The 24,396-nt window shown below is 45.4% G+C and overlaps 1 protein-coding gene across 1 annotated transcript in view; it reads right to left on the bottom strand.

The window, feature by feature from the left end:
• Positions 1-12,851, bottom strand: part of LOC102830554 (secreted frizzled-related protein 1-like) — a 68,584-nt gene extending 55,733 nt beyond the window's left edge. The window contains exons 1-2 of the mRNA XM_006859937.1: positions 12,276-12,851; positions 5,590-5,667 (exon numbers count right to left, since the gene is read on the bottom strand). Of these exons, the coding sequence (XP_006859999.1) occupies positions 5,590-5,667; positions 12,276-12,834 (637 nt within the window). The 5' untranslated portion in view covers positions 12,835-12,851. The remainder of the gene's footprint in view (positions 1-5,589; positions 5,668-12,275) is intronic.
• Between the last annotated feature and the right edge of the window lie 11,545 nt (positions 12,852-24,396).

Below are 24,396 nucleotides of genomic sequence, written 5' to 3'. Positions count from 1 at the left end.
TTACGGGAGTAGAAAGCCTCATCTTTCTCCCGCGGAGCGGCTGGTAGTTTCGAACCGCTGACCTTAAGGTTCGCAGCCCGATTCGTAACCACTAGCAGGCACCTTAGATTCAGCTAAAATATGGCATCCAATACAGATCCTGTCCTCAACTCACTTGTCAAAGTTGTCTACAATTATTGTGCGAGCGATAAACCAGAGGGTTTCCTCATTCGGTGAGGGAGAAAATGTCAAGGGTTAGTTTGGAAAGGCTTAGCCTATATTCTGCAAAAGATCAAACCTTCAGATTAAAGCACCATGCCTCCTTCCAGTTGTTGCTATTATTATTGTTAGTGTACTCGAGTCGGTTCCAATCCATAGTGACCCTATATAGGGTTGCCGAGGAGCAGCTGATGAGCTTGAACCGCCGACTTTGTGGTTCAAACTGACCTACTCCTAGTAGCACAGCCAAAACACATTGAACACATTAGTGGAGAACAGAAACCTCAAGAAACGTTTTCTTTTTTTTTTTTTTAAGGAAATATTCTCAAATGCTAACAATTGTTGTTGTTGTTAAGTGCCGTGGAGTCGGTTCTGACCCATAGCGACCAAGTATAGGGTTTCCGAGGAGCAGTTCACTGGTGGGTTTGAACTGCCAACCTGTGGTTCAAACTACCTTGCAATCCAGCGCATTACCCGGCAGCACCACACCAAGAGCTGATTTTTATTTCCTATTTGAATAATTTTAGTGTTGCAAAGTACAGCTTTATTCTTTATAATAATATAAATGGGGAAAAAAATGCCTTCCTGAAATCCAGGAAAATTTCTGGGGGGCAAAGAAATGTTTTTCCATAGTGAGAAAACAGCAGACTGAAGAAGCTGCCTCCTAAGCTCTCACTCTCAAAAAAACTGGAGAGGCTATATAGGGCAACGTGATGCTCTGAACTGAACTGGTGGTATAAACAGTTAACATGTTTGGCTGCTAACTAAAAGGTCAGAGGTACCTCAGAAGAAAGGCCTGGCAACCTGCTTCTGAAAAATCAGTCATTGAAAACTCGATAGAACATGGTTCTACCCTGAGAATCATGGGGTCACTATGAGTTGGAATCGACTCAAGAGTAACTGGTAAATGGTAATTTAACAAAAGTATATTATCATGTCAGTTTCTGCCTGGGAAAGCTTGAGGATGTTTACAGACACTGGAGAAGTTAGAGAGAGTGACTGAAGGCAGGAATTCTAACATCATAGCAATTTTAAGTCATATCCTCACATCCCTGGAATACATGAACCTGAAGGAAAGGCAACTTGTGGGTACAAAGCTGTTAACAGCAAGATTACAGTATGAAAGCCCACAAAATCTAAATTTGCCTTTTTAAGCGGCAAGAGCAGCACATAGAGCTATACCAGAATATCTCACTCAGAAAGCAGCAGAGAGAGAATGAACTGCAACAAAACCAGACCAGAGCATCCTAATTTAAGCCCAGCAGGCAGGCTGGTTGCCATGTTGAATTCAGAAAATTTGCATCATATAACTTTTGGCTTCCCACATCTGGTACTTGATCTAGGCTGATCCAGCTGCATTCCTGAACATCAGCACACAGGTGTTTCTACTGATGTTTTTCCCTGTTGGGGAAAAAAAAATGTGTTCTGAATGAGGAGGTACAGTGCAGGGGTAGAAAACAAGTGGCCAAGCAGACTTGTCAAGAGTTTAAAATGCCTTGCCAGGGGAATGGACTGGGCATGCCCAGCTCCACAGAGGCTGTGCTGGCAGGAGGGCAAGTGTGTGTGCCACCCCACAAGGAATGCACCTTGTTCCTGGAGCTCAGAGGGCCTTCCAGCAGCTTGACGTCTCCCCAGGGGGTATGTCAGAGCCACTTAATGCTCAGTTTGATCCCTGAATTAGGAAGTAAAACATCCTTTTTTTTTCTCTTGTGTGTGCCAGCTTGGATTGTTGAATGTCTTTGTTTCCTAACTGAATCCCATCAGCGGGGCTGCTGGCCTCACTTACATGAACTGAACTAAGTTAGGAAACAAGTTTCTCAACAGGGCTGCATTCTTCAGGGTGTTGAGAAGGGCAGAGCTCAGCTCAGCCCCTGCAGAGAAACAAACTCCTATTTATTGTTTTATAAGAATACCGCACACACATATACACACACACCAAGTCTCTACTGCATCCAGATCCAAGAAGTTAGTCACCCCTCAACACTACAGACATGCTATGGAGACACATGCCTCCGACTCCCATTTGGAAACTCTATGGAAACACCACTTTAACACCAGCTCCCAGTGGGCAAGTATCTTTTTGTAAGTGAGGGACGCAACCTGGTCCAGAGCAAAAGAGCTTCAGGTGGTAAAGTCAGTTTTCTTACTTAACAAGTAAGGATACTTGAGAAGATGTCCTCTAAGGTCCAGAAAGAACTCAGAAGTCCTAAGAACCGAAGAAGAATACAATCTCAGCTTAAAGGAACACAGTCCCAAGCAATTAATTACTCAGAATCGGAAAAACCTGACTGGTCACTGAGATAAGACATCCTTTCCTTTCCATAGGTCCCTGGGTGTTGCAAATGGCAAACACACTCAGCTACTAACCAAAGTTTGACAGTTCAAATCCACCCAGCAGCATCAGGGGAGAAAGGAAAGGCCTGCCAATATACTTATTTAAGATGACAGCCAGTGAAACAGCTCTATGGAGTATGGTTGTCATTAGTTGGAAGCAATTTGACAGTTAATTTGGGGTTTCTTTTTGTTTCCCTCCTCTTTGTAAGCAGTAAGGAGGTGGCTTTGTGACTGATTAAGTATTACTTCAAGGAGCTCTAGTGGCACAGTGGGCTAAGTGGTGAGCTGCTATCCACAAGTCTGGCAGTTCAAACCTACCAACCACTCCTCAGGATAAAGATGAGTCTATCTGCTCCCATAGAGATTTAGTCTCAAAAACCCTACGAAGCAGTTCAACTTTGACCTATGGAGTCAGAATCTACTTGATAGTAATGAATTTGCTTTGATTTTAGGTATTACTTCAGTGGGAGACGGATGACCAACCCCAGGTGAGTTTCCTGCATGCCCTCTAGATCCTAACCCTACACTAAAATGCTAACCCTGTCACATTCACATTCCTTCCCAATGCTTGACTCTTCAGTCCCTAAATTACTTGGGAATGTCTCCAATTTAAGGATTTATCACAAAGTCCTAGAATGTTGGTGGGCAATTGGGGAAGTCGGGAGGAGACTTGACAGCAACTTTAAGTTGGTGAGTTCCAAAGACACTGTGCAGAAATGGATCCACTTCTCAAAGCTCCTTAATATTAGCTTTGGCCCAAGTTCCTACAGCCCCTTCGGCAGCCTGTGAGTTATAAAATGACTCCCAGTTCCCTAGGGCATCACTGATGTGTATGTGGTCAGGATTATAAAAACTAAATTTATCCTACATTAGAACTTTTGCATTATGGTGCCTGGCGTAGTGCTTTGGCCTCAATGATATTTGTGGAATGAATGAATACATGAATGCATAAATCATCAAATGCTTTGAATTTTGGATCCTCCAACAGTAAAGCATCACCTGCCAGTCACCTCCAAACAGTTCAGCATTTTTCATCACTCTTCCCCCCTTAGGAGCTGAACTCAATAATAGAAGTCATATGAGCATAAAACATCAGCTAATATCGTACCCTGCACAGTTTATTCAAATATGATTCCTGGACTTGCTGAAATATCTAGGGTTCAACTTCTCAAAGCGAGTTTTTGATTTATAGTATCTGAAGAGAATTAATGAATCTTAAATAAGCTGCACCCTTATCCCTTATAAGAGCCCTTAAGAATCTCTGCCTTATCTGAGGAGGTGAGGCTTGGCATGTAGCAGAAGGTATGTCTTTGAGGTTTTATACACATCCTTGTTTTCTCTGTATCAAAGTGTATCTTTGGAAAGGAATCTCAATTCCATTTGAAGATTAAAAGTTCATTGCTAAGGCACTGTGTTGCTATAAAAGGACACCATATAAATCATCAAAAACAAGGAAAACCCTCAATGACAGAGACAGACACAAGGACTGAAGCAATGGACTCACACATACTAACAATTGTGACGATGTCAAAGGACCGGGCAGTATTCACCAGGAATCAGAGACAGCTCAACCACAACTAGTAACCACAAGGATTGTGTGTCCATAGATTTTACAAGCGGAGACCCATCAGGATTAATCCAGCTTTTGGCACCCTGATGAAGCAAGAGTACCAACATCAAGAAGGAAGTGTTATACATAGTTAGATGGTAGGGTAATCAGAGTTTGCAAACCCAAGAAAGGATGTGACAAACAGTAAAATGTAGAGTAGACCGAGTTTCCCCTAGAGGTCCTATTGTCCTCCAATAAGAACAAAAGAGACACACGTAGGACTTGAGCTATCTTCAAGACACAGGCCTGTGGCAAAGGGTCTGAATCTCCTATTTCTATCTTGATTTATAATTACAAATGTCCTGAGAATGCCATCTGTCATAAAGGAAAAGTTCCTTCAGCTTGAGTGTGTATGCACATATGGGGCAGAGGTTGGGAGTTGTTTCAAAAAGTTTCTCGAAAAATGGAATGAAAAGATCATGGAAATTTTCCCACAAACCATTTGAAATCCCCTCATAAATGTCAATCAGTGCAAGGCCCTTCCATATGCTTAAGCATGTTTCGCTCAATGAAAATATGGAGTAGGCAGGACAGACATGAATATCAGCATTACCTACCTTTATGCTTTTCCGGATAAGAATTCTGTATGAAATTCAACCTCCAAAGCACAATGCAGGAATTACGAAAACACATTGTTCTACTTCAGGCTGAACCTACTATTCGCAAGTGGGCCCGACGAGCACCCATGTGAAACAGAGGCAGGGAGAAGGGGGTCGACCCTTCAACAGGACAGTATTTACATTGACTTTTCCCAGAGGAAAAATTTCCCAGACACTTAGAATTCAGGTCTTCCCAGAAAGATCCCTTGGGATCCTCTCTCCAGGCCATCTGTAAGCCCTCCCTTTTCTTAGGGAGGCAAATGCAAATTCTGTATTGAGTTTCAACCAAAGCAACTTGAGAAGAAGCGAGAAATCATGCTACTGTGGGAATGCAGGTTCCACTTGTCTGGAAGAACATGATTGGGGACCCCCATCTGAATCTCCTAAGGGTTGAAATCCCCCCTCCCTGAAAGGAGCTCAGAGGTCAGCCTTTTCTTGGGCCTTTTCAGATTCTGTGTGGAGTAGTGCTGACACCTAGAGGTAGATGGAAAACAGAGCCAATCCAGAGAGAAAGCTCCAACACGCCTGCTGAAACAGGTGAGAGGGGGCTATCCGTCCTCATAGCTCCAACATTTGCATAGAAGTTGGTGTTTTCCTCTAGGCCGCCTCGACCTGTCCCCAGGCCTGCCTCCCTCCACTCCTGCAGAAATCCCCCAGATGTCTGACTTTTATAAATATTGGCCAGTTCCCCATCCTAAATTTTCTGTCTGCCTGAGAAATGCAGTTATTTGGGGAGAATGGATATAAAAGATGAAAAAGCTACACAAAGAGGCTGTGTGTGTCTAGCAGGGACAAAGACCAGGGGACAGGGATTCCAAACCTCACAGGAGACTAGGAACACTTTCTTACCAAACTCACTGGCACAGAGATGTTCAATTATGGCTTCAGATTTCAACTCGTTGTCACATGGAGGACACACAGTTGTGCCTAGGAAGAAACAGGGGGAGAAACATGAGTAATGAGAATGAGGGTTAGAAAGAGGAACCACTCCTGGGGAAAAGCTCATCAGTGAGACCAGGTCTTCTGGAATTTCTGAACTGAAACCTTAGACGTGAAAAGAATATTCTGTGAACCCAATATCTAAAATCATAAACAGATACATTCTTCAAAAACTGGGAGATGGGGGGGAGGGGGGACAGAACTATCTAAGCAAGCACTGCCTGGTGCTGGGATAGGACTAAATGGGGTGTTGTGTGTTCTGGAAAAAGTGGGCATAAACCAAAATAAATTTCAGTTTTGTCTGTTCCCTATCCTCCTCCTTTCTCCTACTGAACACTCCAATAAGCAATCTCCAATAAGTAATCCCCTCTGATTCCTGTCCCAATCTCAGTTCCAAATTCCCAACAAGACAATCATTTCGACCAGCTCTCTCTCAGAGACTGCAAGGAAAGACAGGAAGACAGAGTCACACACTTCAACCCCAGAGCCTTAAACACCCAAACGGGCTATTTAGTAGGAGTTCCTCAGCTGGCATGGGGGATGGGGAAGCACTTGCAAGCTGCCAAATGGGAGGACAGAGTTTGATGGAGAGAGAACCTTTGCAGGGACTTTAGTGACTGGCTGTGAAGTGCTTTGAAGAAGGTGTGTGTGTGTGTGTGTGTGTGTGTGTGCAAGCCCGTGTGCACATGAGAGCGCAGGTATGCAGGCCAATGGGTGGTCCCTTTATCCTTTCCCTTCTTCCTTCTCCTCCCATTCCCTTTTCCGAATTGGTTTCTGTGACAGCCTCTCTGATCCCAATGAACACCCCAATGGTTCACAGAGCAATAGGCAAAGCTCACCAAGGTGGAAGAAAGCAGGGTGCTGCACAGACTTCCCGAGTGAATGCTGCCCCCAGGACTCAACCAGTCCACAGCCACCAGCACCTCATCAGCAGCACACAGTGGACACATCATGCACTACTTCTCCCCACATTCAAGCAGGGTTCCTCTGGGGCCCAGGAAGAACTTATTCACACTTTCCCAAGTGGCACCTTTGTCTCCACTTCCCATTTTTTTCTTTCAGTACTGGGTTCTCTGTGCCTAACAGGGTCTCTCCAGTTACTATTTGTTTTGCTTCTAGGAAATATGGTGCTGGTGGCTGGGGGGAATGCACCTTAATACTTCCAAAGCTGGCAGATGGCTGCTGGGGAGACCTGGGGCTGTGCATGTTGTCCAGTCTCCTCCTCCCTGACCTATCCTTCTGCACAGATCAGCCTTGATGGGAGAATCTCCATGGGAAGGGATCTGATCATCTCTTCTCCCTGCTTTCATCTCTGGCTTAGACCTAACCACTCACTTCTTCCCAGTGCCCCCTCACCACAGTCTGGTCAATCCCAAGAATCTGGTGGTCTCTGGGTCTGACAGATCTCTCCCATCTTTTCTCAGTGTCCAGGGCCTTTGAGATGCTAACAAGAACCATGCTCTAAGTAGAACACTGGGTGCCTTTCTTGTGGCCTACATGTTGGGAATTTGCTTCTTACACAGAACTTGAGATTGGGTTCTGGAGGTGGTATTTCTGACAAAGACACAACTCACCAGAATTTTATATTATGATTCTTACTTCCATGGGAAGAACAATACAGAAACAAAATCTTGCAATGAATGAGAAAAGGACAGTGTAACCTACACCAGAAGAGTGAACTGTGCTTTTTTGGATTTTCCTTATACAGGTTTTTTGTTTTTATTGTGAATTGAGTGATAATTTACATGGGAGAACGTCAGTTTTACACTCATTCTATCGTATTTCGTTTCATTGCAATGATTACAATCCCCTCCATTCAATAGTATTTGCTTCTATTTTCTCTGGCGTACATAAAAGTATACTGAGACACTCAGAAACATATAATCATTTAAACAAACAAAAGGCCAGCACACAGCCTTTCTCTTTCCATGAGTCTAGAGTTCTCAGCTGCTCTATCTCTCCATGTCATCATCTCTGCCTTCATCTCTGGTGTCGCTGAGGTTATTTTTTCGAAACAAAAATGTAAGTGAAAATTATCGTGTTGCAGGTTCTACAGGACTCCTGGTGTGATGCTGTGGGTTAATGCATCAGACTGCAAAGCCATCTGAACTGCAAGGTCAACAGTTCAAGCTCACCAGCTGCTCCTTGGAAACACTATACAGGGTTGCTATGGGTCAGAATTGATTCAACGATACATCACAACAACAAGGTTCTACAAGTATGATCTTGACCACACCATCAAGTAAGTCCATGTTCCCCACCCCAGCTCCCATGCACCCACACCATCTTTGGATTCCCCTGGCTCCCCTAACCTCATTGACAGCCCAGGGATTCTGTGCCCCACGGGCATTCTCCTCAGTCCTTTCAATAATGCTGGATGGCAGTGCTTTTCACGGTGACAACAGTTTGTTACAGTTGAGCTTTGCGTGTTTTTAACCATCACAACTTTTCTTACAGGTGACTCTGGAGAAACTTGGAAAAAAGAGAAAGGCGTAATGTAATATTCATCTGGTGTGTCCATGGGCCCCAGCAGGCTGCCTCAACAGGAGAAATCCATCTGAAAAGTAAAACTGAGTCACTGTTTTAACGTATGTTTAAAATGCCTAGAACAAAGAAAAGTGAGAATAAAGGGGTCTGTGTTTTACTAATATTGATGGGGGAGCAGAAGAAAATCGCTACACCTACTCCTCACTCACCGACTATCACTTTATTCAACATTTCAAATTCACAACAGTCAAAAATCTGCTGGCTGACTATACCATGCATTCACAAGGTACTTCTGGCAATAATAAACACCAAGGTCTCTGATGGGGGTCCTGACCAGTGGGAACCCGTGTATATGTAGAAAAGGGCAAGCATTGCCTGCCCAGGAGAGGAGAGTAGATGCCTGAGCCACTGAAGTGCTAGGCAGAGTGGAGTCTGGAGTGGGGCCAGAGTGACTGGATGCTGCCTGGTGGGCCCTAGATGCCTACAGAGGACTATGGCTGGGGCAGCAGCAGTCAGTGTTCAGCAAGTGGGCAGCCCTCAGATCCAGGGAAAAAGCAAGACCCCTGGGTCTGGCCAGGCCATGGTCAAGGAGCCCTGAGATGGGACAGTCAAGTTCCACATCAGCTAACTGGCACCTGTGTGGTCTGTTACATGTCCTCAATGCTGCCTTCTGAACCAGCATAGGTGAGAGTGAGGCAGTCTAGAGGTGGAGTCCATGGGTCTGTAGTCAGCAGCAGCTACAGTTTTAGGTCAAGGACAGAGGCCAGGCCTGCTTGTCTCGAACTGTCGATTCTCATGGGGACGGGGGCAGAGGGAGACAGGGTTGTCCAGCAAGAGCTAGGGATGGTTGGGAGAGGGGCCAGTAGGGGGCCCCTACAGACACTATAATCCCTCCCTATAGCACCCAGGCCCTCCCACCTGTCCCATGCCCCTGACAGTCACCAAGAACATTTTTAGGTTGTTGAAGGGATGAGCCAGGGTCATCCATCTTGAAAATACAGTGAGGGTGAAGGTGGGGACACCAAAGATGTTAGAAAGAAGAGGTGGGGGCCAAGGTCTCTTGAGGCAACATGTGGGAGAAGAGGCAGCGGTGGCAGGTGGTCTCAGTAGGGACCCAGAAGGCTGTTCACAGTATAGGTGATGAGGTGACATGATGTGGTCATCCTCCATGTTTGCGTAACACTGATTTTTGTAGAATGATCTGGTCTTTGAAACCTAGCCAGTTAGTAAGCGAGGAGTGGGTATATTAAGTGAGCTTAAAAAATGATAATAATCAATGTACACACTATCGTATACATAAAACATATACATAGGCATATGCACATATACACAAGCACACACATATGCATGAATATACTCATATACACACATAACAGATCTTTACCGGCAAGCTCCTAGAATCACAGAGAAAAATCTCAAAGGAAGGCTGTGTAAGGAAATGATGGCGCCATGGCCTCTGCCATCTGGGAATAAACCAGCCTGGTTGATTTAAACCACAACATGCCTAAACAATAGCAAAATAAAACTAAAGTATGTGGTCATTCATACAACTTGAATTAGAAAACTTGGTAGGGATGGAAAGAAACAACCTGGAAAAAGAACAACTGTCTCTTCAGATGCTTCAGAACAACCAGATGCTGCTATGGCTTGGGCATCAGCCTTTTGGGGGGAAAAGTTACCCCTAAACTCACTTATCATGATCAGGTTTATGGCCAAGATCCCAAATCTGTATATCCATGTATGTATACAGAAACCAACCTACAAATATGTGGAGCTATAAAGCTGTAAATTCAGTTTTAAATGTTAAAGAATAGAAATAGTGGATGCCCATTTATTCAAATCCAAAACTACCTGTTCTTATTTCAGCATCACCAGTCCTAAGGTTTTCTTCATGTTGAGGACGAATAGTTTGTTCTGTTTCAACTTGTCCCCTGCACACACACACACACACACACACACACACACACAGAGTTAGTCCCACACACCAGGGGACTGCAGACCTGGAAAGGAACTTGTCTCTTAGAGGCAGAGCCTCCCACCAAAAATGCTGAGGGGAGAACCAGTTCACAAGTCCCAATCCTGGTCCTCCCACAGGTTTTTTCTCTTTGTTCAACAACTGCTCTTGGGAGGGATGGTTACCTGAGCACCGCTGGGATGGAGCGACCCAGAGAGAAGCATGGTGCAAAGGTCCAGATTCACACTACTAATGAGATGCAAAGGTCAGTTGCACAGATGCCAAGGCATCAAGAAGACAGCAATTATTTGCTTTTCTCCCACTTTACCCAAGTCTTTTGGGGGATTGGGTGGCAGGAAAGATTCATCTTCTTACAGTTAGACACCCAATCTAGTTCCCCAATTTTCCTTTGGCCTTCCAGCCATATCCGAAGCTGAATCCCCAAAGATATCCATTTCTTATCTATAGACCATCCCAGAAAGAGAAAATTAAGGGCAACTATAGGTGGACTTCAGCTTAGCTTAAGCAGAGCTGGCCCCAGTCGCTCAGGGTACAGGTGGACTAATCTACCAGCTGGTCCAGAAAGGGAGAAGGAAATCCTGGGGGGTAGCAGGGGATGGCTCCACAGGGACAGAACACAAAGTTCTTTGTTTGCTCTAGGTAATTGCTGAACTCTCGCTCTCCGAGCATAGTGTAACCCTGTGCAGACATCCAGGGCACCATGAGCAGAGATGCCCAGACACTACCACTGCCAGCCTTTCCCACCCCCCTGGGAGTGGGGAAAATATACCCAGTGCTTTGGACTCTCCTCGTCCCTCCCTAGAGCTTTCAAAAGTCCCCTTTCCCCACACCTGTCTCCACTCTGAGGGGTTCCAGGTGGCTGTGCAGGCCTGCGGTGGGCATTTCTTCATTTGGCATCAATAACAGGAAAGATTAAACTCACTGAACCCTTCATGATGATTTGCTAAGCAAGCAACCCTTCCCCCCATTACTCTCCCGAAAAGCCCTCAAGATCCAAGCCTCGGCGCTAACTGCACCTGGGGTGTATGGCGCTCCCATCCCTACGTTCATATCTTGGAGTCTAAACTCTGCTTTGAAAGAATGGAAAGTTGAGTTCACTCAACAAAGGGTAGATCACCGCGCTGTGATATTTGCCTCTCTAGAATCTGTTTCCTACCCACTCAAGAACTGCCCTTTAAATGGGAATGGGGGAGGGAACCCGAGGGGGCTAACAGGCCCTTCCCAAAGACTGCAGGATAATCTCCAATTTTCAGAGCCTCAACCCTACTCCCCAAGGAGATGAGGAACAATGAGCTAATTACACTTTTTATCTTTCTAATTACCTGAGGATTTGTGTAAATGAGGGAAGCAGGGGGCCTGCTCGGATGAGAAAGGTTTTGCATCCTCCAACCCTCACGGAGTTCCGAATTTAGGAGCCTGAAAGGGGTGGAGAGACTATAATCCCCAGTGTGGAAACTTCTTTATTCCTAACTCCTGAAGCTACTTGGCTGAATTGACTAGCCAAGGAAAGAGTTTTTTTAAAGTTGTATCAATGAAAATAAAGCCGTGCCTAGCATTCTCTGAGCCTTTCCCCACTTTAGGTTTTGACTTTTTTCCTACAGGGGCAGAGAAGCTTGCGTGTTAAAAACTTCGACGAGGGTTTGATTTCCTTCCCAGAGAAAAAGCAACTTCTCCTCTTAGGGAATTAAGGCTTTGTTTCAGTCCTGGCAAAAGCAAGACTGGATCCCAAAAAGAATTGCTTCAAGGACAAAACCGAGTGCGAGCTCTACGGCAGAGCGCCGCTCCAGGGCAGCCACGCCGTGCACCTGGGTCGCTAGAGGCGCGAAGCGACACCTCGCACAGACTTGTTGTTAAGTGCTGTGGAGTCGATTCCGACTCATAACGACCATGTATAGGCTTTCCTAGGCTTTTTAAATTTTTTCGGGAGCAGAAAGTCTCATCTTTCTCCAGTAACTTTTAAAAAAATCATCTGCACGGCTGGAGAGCAATCTTAGGTAGCACCTCGGAACTCCGGGGCGAAGCGATGGGGTAGAAGAGTGGGTTGTTGGGACTGTCCCGCAGCCTCAGCTGTAGCCCCACCAGGCACTGGTCGGTCCGGGGCTCTCGGGTGCCAGGTTGCAGAAGTCGGCCTTACCTTGGGGCTTGGAGGCTTCTGTAGCATTAGGCGGAGTCATGGCGATGCAGACGTCCCCCTCGGGAAACTTGTCACACTTGAGCATCTCGGGCCAGTAGAAGCCGAAGAACTGCATGACGGGCTCGCACGAGTCGCGCACGGCCTCGCAGAGCCAGCGGCACGGGTAGATGGGCCGGTCGAGGCAGACGGGCGCGAAGAGCGAGCAGAGGAAGACCTGGGTGCCGATGTGGCAGTTCTTGTTGAGCAGGGGCACCCAGCTGCTGGCCTGCTGCTTCACCTCGGCCATGGTCTCATGCTCCAGCAGGTTGGGCAGCACCATCTTCTTGTAGCCCACGTTGTGGCACAGCCGCAGGTCCACCGGGATGTCCACGCACTGCGGCGGCTTAGTGTAGAATCGCCCGCTTTGGTACGAGCCGATGTCCGACTGGAAGCTCACGTAGTCGTACTCGCTGGCCGAGCTCGCGGCCAGGAGTCCGGCGGCCAGAGCCAGCAGCACGCCGGACGCGGCCCAATGGCGACCCCCCATGCCGCTCCCGCTGCCCATACTGGTTCCGCGCATTCGCACCCGCGACGTCGGGACTGCTTCCACGCGCGTGTCCCGCCGCAAACTTCTGGGGCTCTTTCTAGGAATCTCCAGGGACAAAAGGCGCCGTCCCTACTCTGCCGGGCTCGGCGGCCACACACTCTAGGCTGGTCGCGAACCTTGGCCTGCCGCAAGCGCGCTGCGTGAGCTCGCGCGGAGAAGGGAGGAGAACGCAGCGCGCGGTGTGAGTCGCGGCCCGGCTCCCGACGCGCGGCGGGCGTGTGGGCGGCGCGCAGCACCTACTCCTGAGGCTGCAGGACTCGAGTGCCCCGTGCTCCTGTTGCAAAGCCCTCGGAGTCTCCCCGCGCAGCCAATCAGCTCCCGGCAACTGCGAGCCGCACTCATTTACCACGTCAGTCACCGGCTCAATTAACCAATCGCTTCACTTGCAAGAGGGTTAGGTTTACTAGAACTAAACACAGGTTAACACCCCTTAAAAAACAAAACCAAAAAAGAAAAAGGTAGAGAAAGAAAAAGAAGAAACAGGAAAGAAAGGAGGAATAGAGAAAAGTGAAGGGTAGGTAAAAAGAATGTGTAATGCTATAATTAACTTGAGTCAGCTTTCAGGAAAGCAAGGAACCTTCACAGCGCTTGCAAAACCACAAGATAATTAAGACCTTTTCTAAAAAAAACCACTTTCCCTCCTGAATTTTAAGCAGCAATCCACCAGACTAGCAACTCACCTCTTCGGTTTTGTTCTCTGTAGTTGCAGTACAAAGGCAGGCAGTTTCAGACTAAGGGAGCTCGGGGAAGGCTGAACAGGGAGGTCTGCTTTTAAATCACTAACTAGTCCAACTCAATCTTCGCAAAGATGGGGGAAGGATTGGTTGGAGCTATTTGCTATTTTGGAAGGATACGCTTTTTCAGGTGGACCAACCGGGAGGAAGTACTGCATGAATGTTGCTTAGGGTGGTGGGGAATACTGCTCACAAAAGTGTCAGTTTTGAGAGGATAGTTTAAAAAAGGGGGAAAAAAACCCAAAAAAACCCTCATTATTCAAGTCCCAGCCTGACTGTGTGTACATGCATATACACATTGACATGTTTGTGGTGTAGAAAACCAAAATATTAAAAACACATGTGCACTTATCAGCATGGCTTGTATAAACATCAAGTCCATCACTCCAGCACACACGTTGCATTCAGACCAGGTCCAAGAACATCAAATCGAAACCAAAGGTCTGCATTAAGGCAAGAGGAAGAAATTAGCAAAGACATAGCTTGGCTCTCTTGTAACACTCCAGAAGCAGACGTTTCCCGTCTAATTTCTACCTCCAAAATTCTTTATTTCATACGTTTTCCTGACACAGAGAGAAGATCAAACTCTAGAGAGTTAATCAGGAGACACAGCAAGCAATTCATGAAATTTGCTAGGTCTCCGGGCTGTGAACCACAAGGTCAGCAGTTCGAAACTACCGGCTGTTCCGCAGGAGAAAGATGAGGCATTCTGCTCCCGTAACGATTTACAGCCTCGGAAACCCTGTACAACAAAGGCCCGGATGAGTCGGAACTGACTCCACGCCACATAACCACCATCAACCACCATTGCTTGTGTACTGAAGTGTGAGTGGAAGGAGACTGAGGATGTTGAAAACCGTATCTGAGCTGTGTGGTCCCACCCCATGTGGCAAATGGAACACAGATCTTCGAGCCCATGGCAGACACCATAGGAGGCTCTGCCTTGCTGGGCCAGCTTGTTTGTAAAGTTCTCTGGAAGCTTGTTTTGGACTCTGCAGACCTAATGTCTTGATGGACAGATTCCAAGTAAAACTACCAGAGTTTGTGAAGAAGTGGGCTATTTTCCTAAAGTAATCATGCCCATAAAGAGATGGTGATTTCACTGTGCATACAGGAAGCATCTGCGCATGGTCAGTTCTTTAGTGACTTTTCAACCTACTTGTCCCATAGCAAGAGTGGTATGGGAAGAAAGAGAGAGTAAGACTTTGTCTAGCAAAGGGTTAATACTGAACCAATTGGTAATGCTCTGTCCGAGAAGTTGGGGAAGACATTCCTCACAGAGAATAGACCGCAGGAGACCCAGCAACTGTGTCTCAATTCAAGGGGCATTTAGAGAAAAATGCTGTTTGGTAGGGGGTCGTTTTCTCTCTGATGGTCAGGCCCTCAGCCCCAAGCCAAATGTGTGTGTTTACTCACTCTTTGGAAAGAGTTGTGTTTGTAGATAACATCCTCTCACCTCAGAATCCAGGCTTAGCTGGCCCCTCAATCCTGTTTGTACAGTTTCCCCAAATGGTAGGAGGACTTGGTTAAAGTTCTAGAAATCAACCCAAGTCACTGCGCCTTCACCAACCTTGGTAGACCAGCCTTTCAAGTGGAGGAGGGAATAAATCTCACAAGTCCATTCATGGTAGGATCTGGCCTATATCTGGTTATTCTTCATTGACTTTGATTACTTCCAACCCTCAGTTCTCCAACTCCCCCCCAAATGGTCTGTCTGACTGCTTTAAAAATAGGCCTCTTGGGCCATGGCAGGGACGCAACTGACTCAAGGACAGACAGAGAATGTCCTTGTTCACAAGGCTCCAGAATTTTAATCACAGTACATTCTTGACTCCTTCCAAGGCCCAGTTTGGAAGGAAGGACTCTGCCTCCCAGTCTTTTTCCAGGGGCTGATGCTCTGCTGAATCCCAAATTCCACCAGGAGAGTTTAATTCAGATGTGGGATCTTAGATATCCACTGCCAGTCATTTTACATTGCTACATTTTACATATAACATATTACATTTACATATTACATATAACATTTTACATATAACAGTGTCGGGCAGGACAGCTGGAAGCCTTAAGATTTCAGTTGCATACACAATTGCTTTTTCCCTTTTTCATATTGTCAGAATTTTGCACTTCGAAGACTAATGTGTGTATGTGCATGTGGTAGAGAGAAGCAAGTTCTAGAACAAAGATTTTTTAAACATGATACTGGTATGATAGATATCCTAGAAATCAGGGTTCTTCAATATGAGAACTGTAGATAAGGAGGCATATCTCGTCTCTTCTTGAATACTGTAAATGCACAGAGGCAAAATGTAACTTTCAACTGGTGCTTCTCGCTTCAATAAAGTTCTGATTTTCCCACACTGCCAGATGCCCATACATGAAAATTGGAAGTGTGTTCCCTGTTACTTCATAACACCAGCATTCTTCAATCTCTCCATTGCCTGAAGCTCACTGTCAGGCCAAGCAGAAAGAGTCACTGAGAGGCCTCCCAGGTGCCTACCTGGTGGCCTCTTCCCACACACAGAGCTCTTACCTGCCCTCTCCTAGGAAACTGGGAGAGGGGGATGCCTTCCCAGCCTGTTCCCTCTATTCTGTTCCATTTTTCATGTTGTCGAGGATTGTTATGACACTCTGAAAAGATATGCTTAGATTCCTGTCTATCAGACAAAAAAAGAGAAGTGTGGCAGGACTGGACGGGACTCTAGCCTGTGGCTGCATGGTGCAGGGTCTTGTATCATGTAGAGAAAAGCATTCTGTCCCACAGTCAGGAAACACCCAGTGTAGCTCTGGTTCTGCTCCTAACAGACTGAGTGACTACAGGAAACACTCTCTGGGCTTGGAATTCTTAGCTGTGAAACAGAGCTATTAAAGTCAGCATTGTGTGGCGCTGAAGGTTAATAATGTGCTGGACTGCAAGGTGGATTTGGACCACAAAGTCAATGGTTCAAGCTTACCAGCTGCTACTTGGAAACTCTATACAGGGTCGCTGAGTTGGAACCAACTTGACAGCACTTAACAACAGTATAACATGGAAGGAGATCTGGTAGCATGGTGGTGGTGGTGGTGGTGGTGGTGTGCCGTGGAGTCGGTTCCAGTTCACAATGACCCTGTAGAGGGTTTCTGAGGCTGTAAATCGTTACAGGAGCAGAAAACCTCATCTTTCTCCCACAGAACAAACAGCTGGTTTCAAACTGCTGACTGTGTGATTAGCAGCCCTACTTATAACCACTCTGCTACCAGAGCTCATTGGGTTACAAGTTGGGTTACTAACACTGTGAGTCAAAACCGACTCCACAGCACATAAATAACCACATAATATGGGAGTGACCCAAACAGTTAAGTGTTCAACAATTAACCAAACAGTTGTCAGTTCGAACCCACTCGGAGCCTCAGAAGAAAAGGTCACAGTCATGAAAACCTTATGGAGCACAGTTCTCTGCAACACACTTAGGATTGTCATGACTCCGAAGTGACTGAATGGCAGTGGGGAGGAGCTGGGAGGTAAAATGTGAGGCACATAGTTAACCTATACATAAAACCTGAAAGTGTAAAGTCGAATTTGATATACGGCATCAGTAAGCATGGCAATGCTCTTCCTTGGGCATGCCTCCTTCCCATTCCACCTCGATTGAGGTGCAAACATATTGTTAGTGACTGTGATGAGGCCCACCACTGGTATTACTTCTTTCTTGATCATGAACCCCTCTGACCCTTTGAAAACCTACCCAGATTTAGTCTGGGTGTTATGAATGTCTGGAAAGAATCATAAAATTTGGAGTTGAAAGCAAATTCCTGACCCACCTCCTCCCCCTGCAAGCATCCTTCTACCACCATTCCTGACCAGTACAGGCTGGCCAACTCAAGCCATTGGTGTAGCCCTTGGGAAAAGTCAGCTAGATAATCTTTGCTTCCTGAAGGTAAACTCTGTCCCCCTATAGCTTCTACCCTCTAGACAAACCTAGCGTTAATGTCCATACTAGCCAACCAGTCTTCAGGGTCTTGAACTGCCCTGACAGGCCTGCCTACTCATGCTCTGGATGAGACTTTGTCAAACTGTGCTTGATGATTTTTACTCATTTATGAATATATTACTTTATTTATAAATATATAAATCATAGACTGCATCTGCCAGCTGCTTCCAGAAAGGATCTAGGGGAACTGAAAACAAAAGGCCTATTTTTAACAAGACTTATTAAATAGGAACAAAAATATCTAATTTGCCATTTCTCTGATTAAAGCCCTCACTTTTTGATTGCTCACAGGAAAAAGTCCAGACTCTTCATCCGGACAAAATCTTGTCCTCAAAAGTCTCTCCAGCCTAATCTTGGATTAATGCGCTGGACTGCAAAGCCAGTTTGAACTGCAAGGTCGGCAGTTCAAGCTCACCAGCTGCTCCTTGGAAACCCTATACAGGCTCGCTATGGGTCAGAACCGACTTGACCGCACTTAATAACAACAACAACATCCAGTCTCCAACACATTTTGTGAATGGGGTCCCTATGAGTTGGAACAAATTCCAACTCATAGCAACCGTAACAGCCATCACCCAGGCTCCATTCTCCAGGGAGTCCTTGCACTTGTTCAATGCAACAGCTTCTTTCTTTCCATCTTTTGCACTTGCTATTTGCACACGTTATTTCCTCTATCTGGAATGCCTTACGTTAGTCATCTTTGCATAGCTGGAAAGTTGACTCTATTCACTGGGTTCCCAGGGTTAGCAAATAAAAATATAGGCTACTCACTTAAATTTGAATTTCAGATAAACCATAGATACCTTTTTTTTTTTTTTCTTTTTAGTGTATGTATGTCCCAAAAGTTGCATGGGACATACTTATGCTAAAAACCATTTATCTGAAATACAGATTTAGCTGAGCATCCTGCATTTTATCTACCCATCTTACTAGCATTGCCTGTGCCCTGCAGCCTGGTCTGACTTCCTCTGAGCCCATCTGGCTTCTCTGCTATGATCCTGGGATAATGGGTACCTTTTCTCCTACTTCCACTTAGAGCACCTTGTGCGTGCTTCATTACAGCACTCACATCTCTGCTTTATTGCTGGTGACTTTTCTGTCTTTCACATGACTATGATTTCTAAGAGGGCCAAGACATTGTCTTATTTTTCTTATCTATCCCTGCATCCCCAGGATCCAGCAGAGTGTCAGGCTCACAGTGAGTGATCAATAAGCCCTGCTCTAATAAATGCACAAATAGGAGGCAGATACATGAATGATCCAGGTTAACAGGCAAGTGAGCATTAATTTTGCCACTGAGTTTCCTGAGAACCAAGGCAATAAATAAGCATGAATAACTCACAGTACTCTTTGTCTTCAAGAAAGGAAAATCTTTCTTAGCTCTGAATTCTAAAGGGAATTTATCCTCAGGTCCCTTACATAAAAACTGTCAGCAGAGTGTGGGACCTTTGTATATTCCATCTACCTTTGAGGTTTTCTGCTCCCAACAAAGATGTAAAGCCTCGGGAATCCTATACAGGGTTGCTATGAGTCAGAATCGACTCGACAGCACTTAACCATGATTCTAGAGTAGGTGGCACATCTGATTCACTTCTCTCCACAAAGCCCTGAACCAAATAGGTTGCTTAGTAGAAGATAGGGGTGGGGTAGGCAGGTTGATGAATATAGTGGCCAGTTCTAGAAACAGAGAATTTCCTATAAGACCTATTTGGACACTGTGCCCCAGATGTAATGAATTCTGTGTAAAACAAAACAAAACAATGAGAAGCTGGTGTCTAGAAGGTACCCTCATGTGTTGCAAACAGTTCACATGGTTGTCTGCTAATTGTAAGGTTCACCCTGAGGCATCTCGGAACAAAGGCCTGGCAATCTGCTTCCAAAACTCCATCATTGAAAATCCTGTGGAGCACAGCTCTACTCCGACACCATGAGTCAGAAAGAGTCCATGGCAACTAGTTAGGAGTTTGGCTTGGTGCCTAGAAGGCCAGGGTTTCTAGAAGGCTTTGATATCACTTGGTGCGGAGTGGGTCAGAGAGGAGAGAGGGATGCTCTGCAATGTGTGACCAGGTGGCCAGTGCTGACTCCAGAACCCAAGGCTCCGCTCCAGCACCCCAGAGTAAGAGAAATGGGTCTTTAGGAAACCTCTTTCCCTCTGGTAATTCCAGGGAAGTGAAAGTGAAGTGGCACATGCTTCGGTGACTGGAGGCCCATAAATCTGCCAGAGTGCTGTAGGGAGGGGCAGGGCCCATTGGCAAGACACATTCCCCAAGGAGCCATGTGCTTATTTACCTAACCCTTAGTGGCAGGCGCACCAGACGGCTCCGAGGTCTTGCTCAAGGGTTTGAGCCCAAAACAGTGGATATAAATGAAGTGCTGGGGGGAGGTGTGGAGGAGTAGCCTTCATCACACTCTTTTTCTCTTTCAGGAGAGACTTTCCTCTCCTCTGCGGGTCTATGACCTCACCCACACCTGTGAAAGTGTTTGCCCCCATGGTTCCATCTGGGAGCCCACCATTCTCCCTCTGCCTAAAACAACTCATCCACCATCAGGGAGTTATTACTTGTCTGAGGCAAGGCAGTTGTTGTTAGGAGCCATCAAGTCGAATCCAAATGATAGCAACCCCATATGACAGAATAGAATTGCCCCATAGGGTTTTCTAAACTGTAATCTTTATGGGAGCAGATTAGCAGTTTTTTCTCCCAGAGAATCGATACGTAGGTTCAAACCTCCAACCTTCACTTGTAGCTGAATGCTTAACCTTTGCACAATCAAGCTGCCTTGATGCAGTCTTTCCTAGTCTTTAATCTCTGCATAGTATCACATTTGAGACTCACCAAAAGCAGAGAAGTTCATTATTCCCATTTTATAGAGGAAGAGACTGAGTGATGGGGTCTTCACCAGCCACCAAAGTGGTCAAATAGGAGACGGAGTCAGGCCAGAAACAAGATGTTTGGATTCCAAATTCTGTTGACTTTCCACTAGGTCTAGCTGCCTCCATTTAATGCCAGTCCCTGGAGAAAGAAGCCTGGAAAGCCTTTGACAGAAAGATGGTTTTGAAAGAGGAGGAGTAGACAGATAAATCTGTAGATCGAGCAAGCTCCTAAGATGTCATATTGTGAGGGCAGGGAGGAAGAGAAGGTCTGGCAGGGCTTGGTAGACGGTATTTGGGATTACTGCAAGTCAAGGTGCCTGGGCCCACCCAGGGTCCCAGAAATGACCAAGCATTCTGTTCAGGAAGCTGCCAATGAGCTGTGTGTGGCTGGCCTACCATTACATGAATACTCAGAAGAAGTTGGATCAAGAGAAGGAAAGACAAGACTGTGAGCCACATAACTAGGGGGCAAAATATATGCGTACAAAAGACAAAAGGCAGCTTTGCACAAGCTGATCCAGATGTAAAGCAGGAGGTCTATAGGATAGGCACTGACCAATCAGAATGTGTGCCAGACACAAACCACCAGTGCAGCCCTGCAGGTGTGAGTCAGCTGGGTATCAGGTATGAAGTGAGATACACAGCTCCCAGAATGTGCTGTGCTACCTTCCCCATATATATCTGAACTCACACTGCTCTCTTAAGCTGGGCTGTTCTCCCAGCCCATACCCACTGAACTCATCTTCCAACACTCAGCCTGCCACCTTCTCTTTCCCGACCACTCTCTGGAGTGTCTCAGGTAGAAGTGGCCTGGCTGGTCCTTTGTATACAACTGTACTCTGTGGATGTCAGAGTAACTCTCCTCACTCCTTTGCTTGTTTACATGTCTGGAGTTCCTCTGGAAGCTTCTTAAGGACAGAAATGATATATCTTTTGTCTTTTATCTCCAGTACTTTAGCCTAGTGTCTGCCTGTCATGTCCTAAGTGCACAGTTGGCATGTGAGCACAGAATGAGCCACATGCTCATTCTTGGAACTAGTCGTATGATCCAATTCAAACCAATGAGATGGAATTAGAAATTAGTAACTGTGACACCCTGGAAAACTTTAAAACAAAACAAAACAAAACAAACCCAGATAGCTAGACTCTTCCTACCTGGAATTTAAATGGAATAATATCAAGGATGCAGCAGATATTTCACAACCATGAGACCATGAGAATGAGAAGAAATGCCAACATTCTAGACTGCACAAGAGTAGGAAACAGCTGGCCCACGAGCCGTGTAAAGCCCAAGAAATCATTTGGTCTGGCTCTGCCAAGGCAACAGCAGTTCCAGCCATCACACTGGTGGTGGTTATATGCCATGGAGTTGGTTCCAAATCATAGTGACCCTGCATAGGTTTCCGAGGTTGTAAATCTTTAGGGGAACAGAAAGCTTCATCTTTCTCCAGCCTAAATAGAGCAGGCTAATTTTGAAGTTGATAATTTTGTATGGCCCACAAATGATGTTATAAATTCTGGCAGAAAAAAGGTTCCCCACCCGTGCTCTAGAGGGTGGAAAGAACCTGGGTCATGTGAAATCAAAAGGCCAACCCTGAACCTCCTACCCCAGATCTTCTTGTTAGGTGACACCAAAGTTATTAAGGTTTTCAATTTCTTTCAGCTAAAAACAAGTCTAACTGATACAGGTTTATAATTTAGTGACTTTCACAGCAGACAGGAAACCCAAAGACTGAAACTTCTAATTCTGACTTTCTCCTAAAATGTTACCAGTGTGGTCCCCAAGATCAGCATCATCACCATCTTCTGGTGACTTGCTAGAAATGCAGAATCTCAGGCCCTACCCCAGACCTACTCAATCATAATCTGCATTTTTGGCAAGATCCCCAGATAAGTCTTATGTACACCAAAGATGGAAAAGTACCATCCCATGAGACTCTCTTCTATGTGCCTGCATATTTTTATATCTTTATCCTGTTTCAACCCTTCTAGCTGCAAAAGAGCCTCTTTCTAAATATGACTGGATTGTGTCATACACATGTACCTACACTGCTCTGTACCCTTCAATTGAGCACCCCTCTGGGAGGGTCCTAGGAACCTTCCAGTTTTCAGATGAAGAGAATGAGTCATAGAGAGTGTCAGCAACCAACCCAAGCACACAACACTCACAAAATCTTTTCAAAATGTAATCACATTCTCAGGCAGAAAGGCTTGATAGAAAACTAATCTTTCTTAAGGAAGCAGACATTGAAGGGATGTCACAAAGCAGCAGGGTCAGCAGCAAAGAACCATGCCCCTTGGCCCCTCTGAGCCTGGCTGCAATAGTCAGGAGTCAAACGACCTCCCTTTCTTCCCTATGCTCGGTAACATACGCAGCTGTAGATCTATCTGAAAGCCTGTAATCTTCCAACAGTTTCACACTCTATCATATTTAATATCTGTCACTATGTAACTATTGCTTTTTATCAAATCCTTCTAACACTGTAAAGAAAGCCATACCAACCCCCTAGAAAAGCATAATTTGTCAATCAAATCCTTTTGTTCTTTATTTTTAACTGTAGTCTAGACCACCAAATTGCTTAATACGCAGTATAAAGCTCCATAAATAACAACTTCCCAAGTACAGCCACTCAGCCTTGGAGCACTTTCCAAGTTCTACATTAGCTCCTTGGGTGTGAAAGGGTTTCCAGCCATTTGGGTCCATAAATATATAACCGACTGTTTCCTAAATTGCCACATAATCCTTACCACCATCACTTATGTTTTCTTTTATTGCCATTATCATTGGCACCTTGACAGGAGAATAAAATATTCTTCCTGGACAATGAAATGCTCTGCATTCTGCATTATCGTCACTCACCCCAGTTCCCAGTTTTTTGGTTTTACGTATTACCAAGGACGGTTCCTCTTTACTACTAACAGGAATTTTAGATCAGATTTTAATTCCATTCTCTCTTTTCTCCTAAGATAACCATTGTCCTTGGCTGGCATTCTCTGAATTATGTTCCCGTTATTGTACAAACCAATGAATCAACAGGTATTTATTGATCACTTACTATGCATCCATGGCTGCTCAGTGTCAGAATTCTTACCTTTAATGAGTGATTCCCATTTCACATCATGTGCAGCTACGATGCTGAACAATGGAGCCTCCAGACTGAGACAGACTAGGAAGAAAGGGTGGCTGATTTACCTCCAAAAACTAGTCAATGAAAGCCCAATGGGTCACAATGGTTCAATCAGCAACAGACTGTGGAGATGGGACAACTGACAGAATTGGGCAACATTGTTATCCATTGTGCATGACGTCACCATAAGTCCTGGGCTAACTTGTTGGCATGCTAACAACTATGTGCCCAGTCCAGTGCAGGGTCATATGGGAAGAATAGTAACATAAAGTGTATTTACTTCCTCTAAGAAGCAAATAGGTAGGGAAGAAAACGTCACATTCTGTGGCCTAAACATGCAGAGATCTCCATACTCCTCTAGTCAGAATCAGAGCTTTCTCTCTGTCTCTCTCTCAGCCTGGCCCAAACTATCCTAAATAAATAGGTTATCATCTTTTGGAAATTTCAAATCGAGAAGATAAAGCCAAATATTACAACAAAATGTGCAAAGATCTGGAATCAGAAAACCGAAAGGAAGAACACGCTCAGCATTTCTCAAGCTGGGGGGTCTGAAGAAAAAAATCAAGCCTCGACTTTCATTATTGAAAGATTCTCTGGGCAAATATTGAATGATGCAGAAAGCATCAAGAGAAGATGGAAGGAATACACTGAGTCATTGTACCAAAAGGAAATGATTAATGTTCAACCATTTTAAGAGGTAGCACATGATCAAGAGCCAATGATACTGAAGGAGGAAGGCCAAGGTGCATTGAAGGAATTGGAAAAGAACAAGGCACCAGGAATTGATGGAATAAAAATTGAAATCTTTCAAGAAAGTGAGGCAGCACAGGAGG

Source organism: Chrysochloris asiatica, unplaced genomic scaffold (assembly GCF_000296735.1).
Source record: "Chrysochloris asiatica unplaced genomic scaffold, ChrAsi1.0 scaffold00035, whole genome shotgun sequence".
NCBI classification, from domain to species: domain Eukaryota; kingdom Metazoa; phylum Chordata; class Mammalia; order Afrosoricida; family Chrysochloridae; genus Chrysochloris; species Chrysochloris asiatica.
This window is presented reverse-complemented; position numbering and strand designations above follow the sequence as displayed.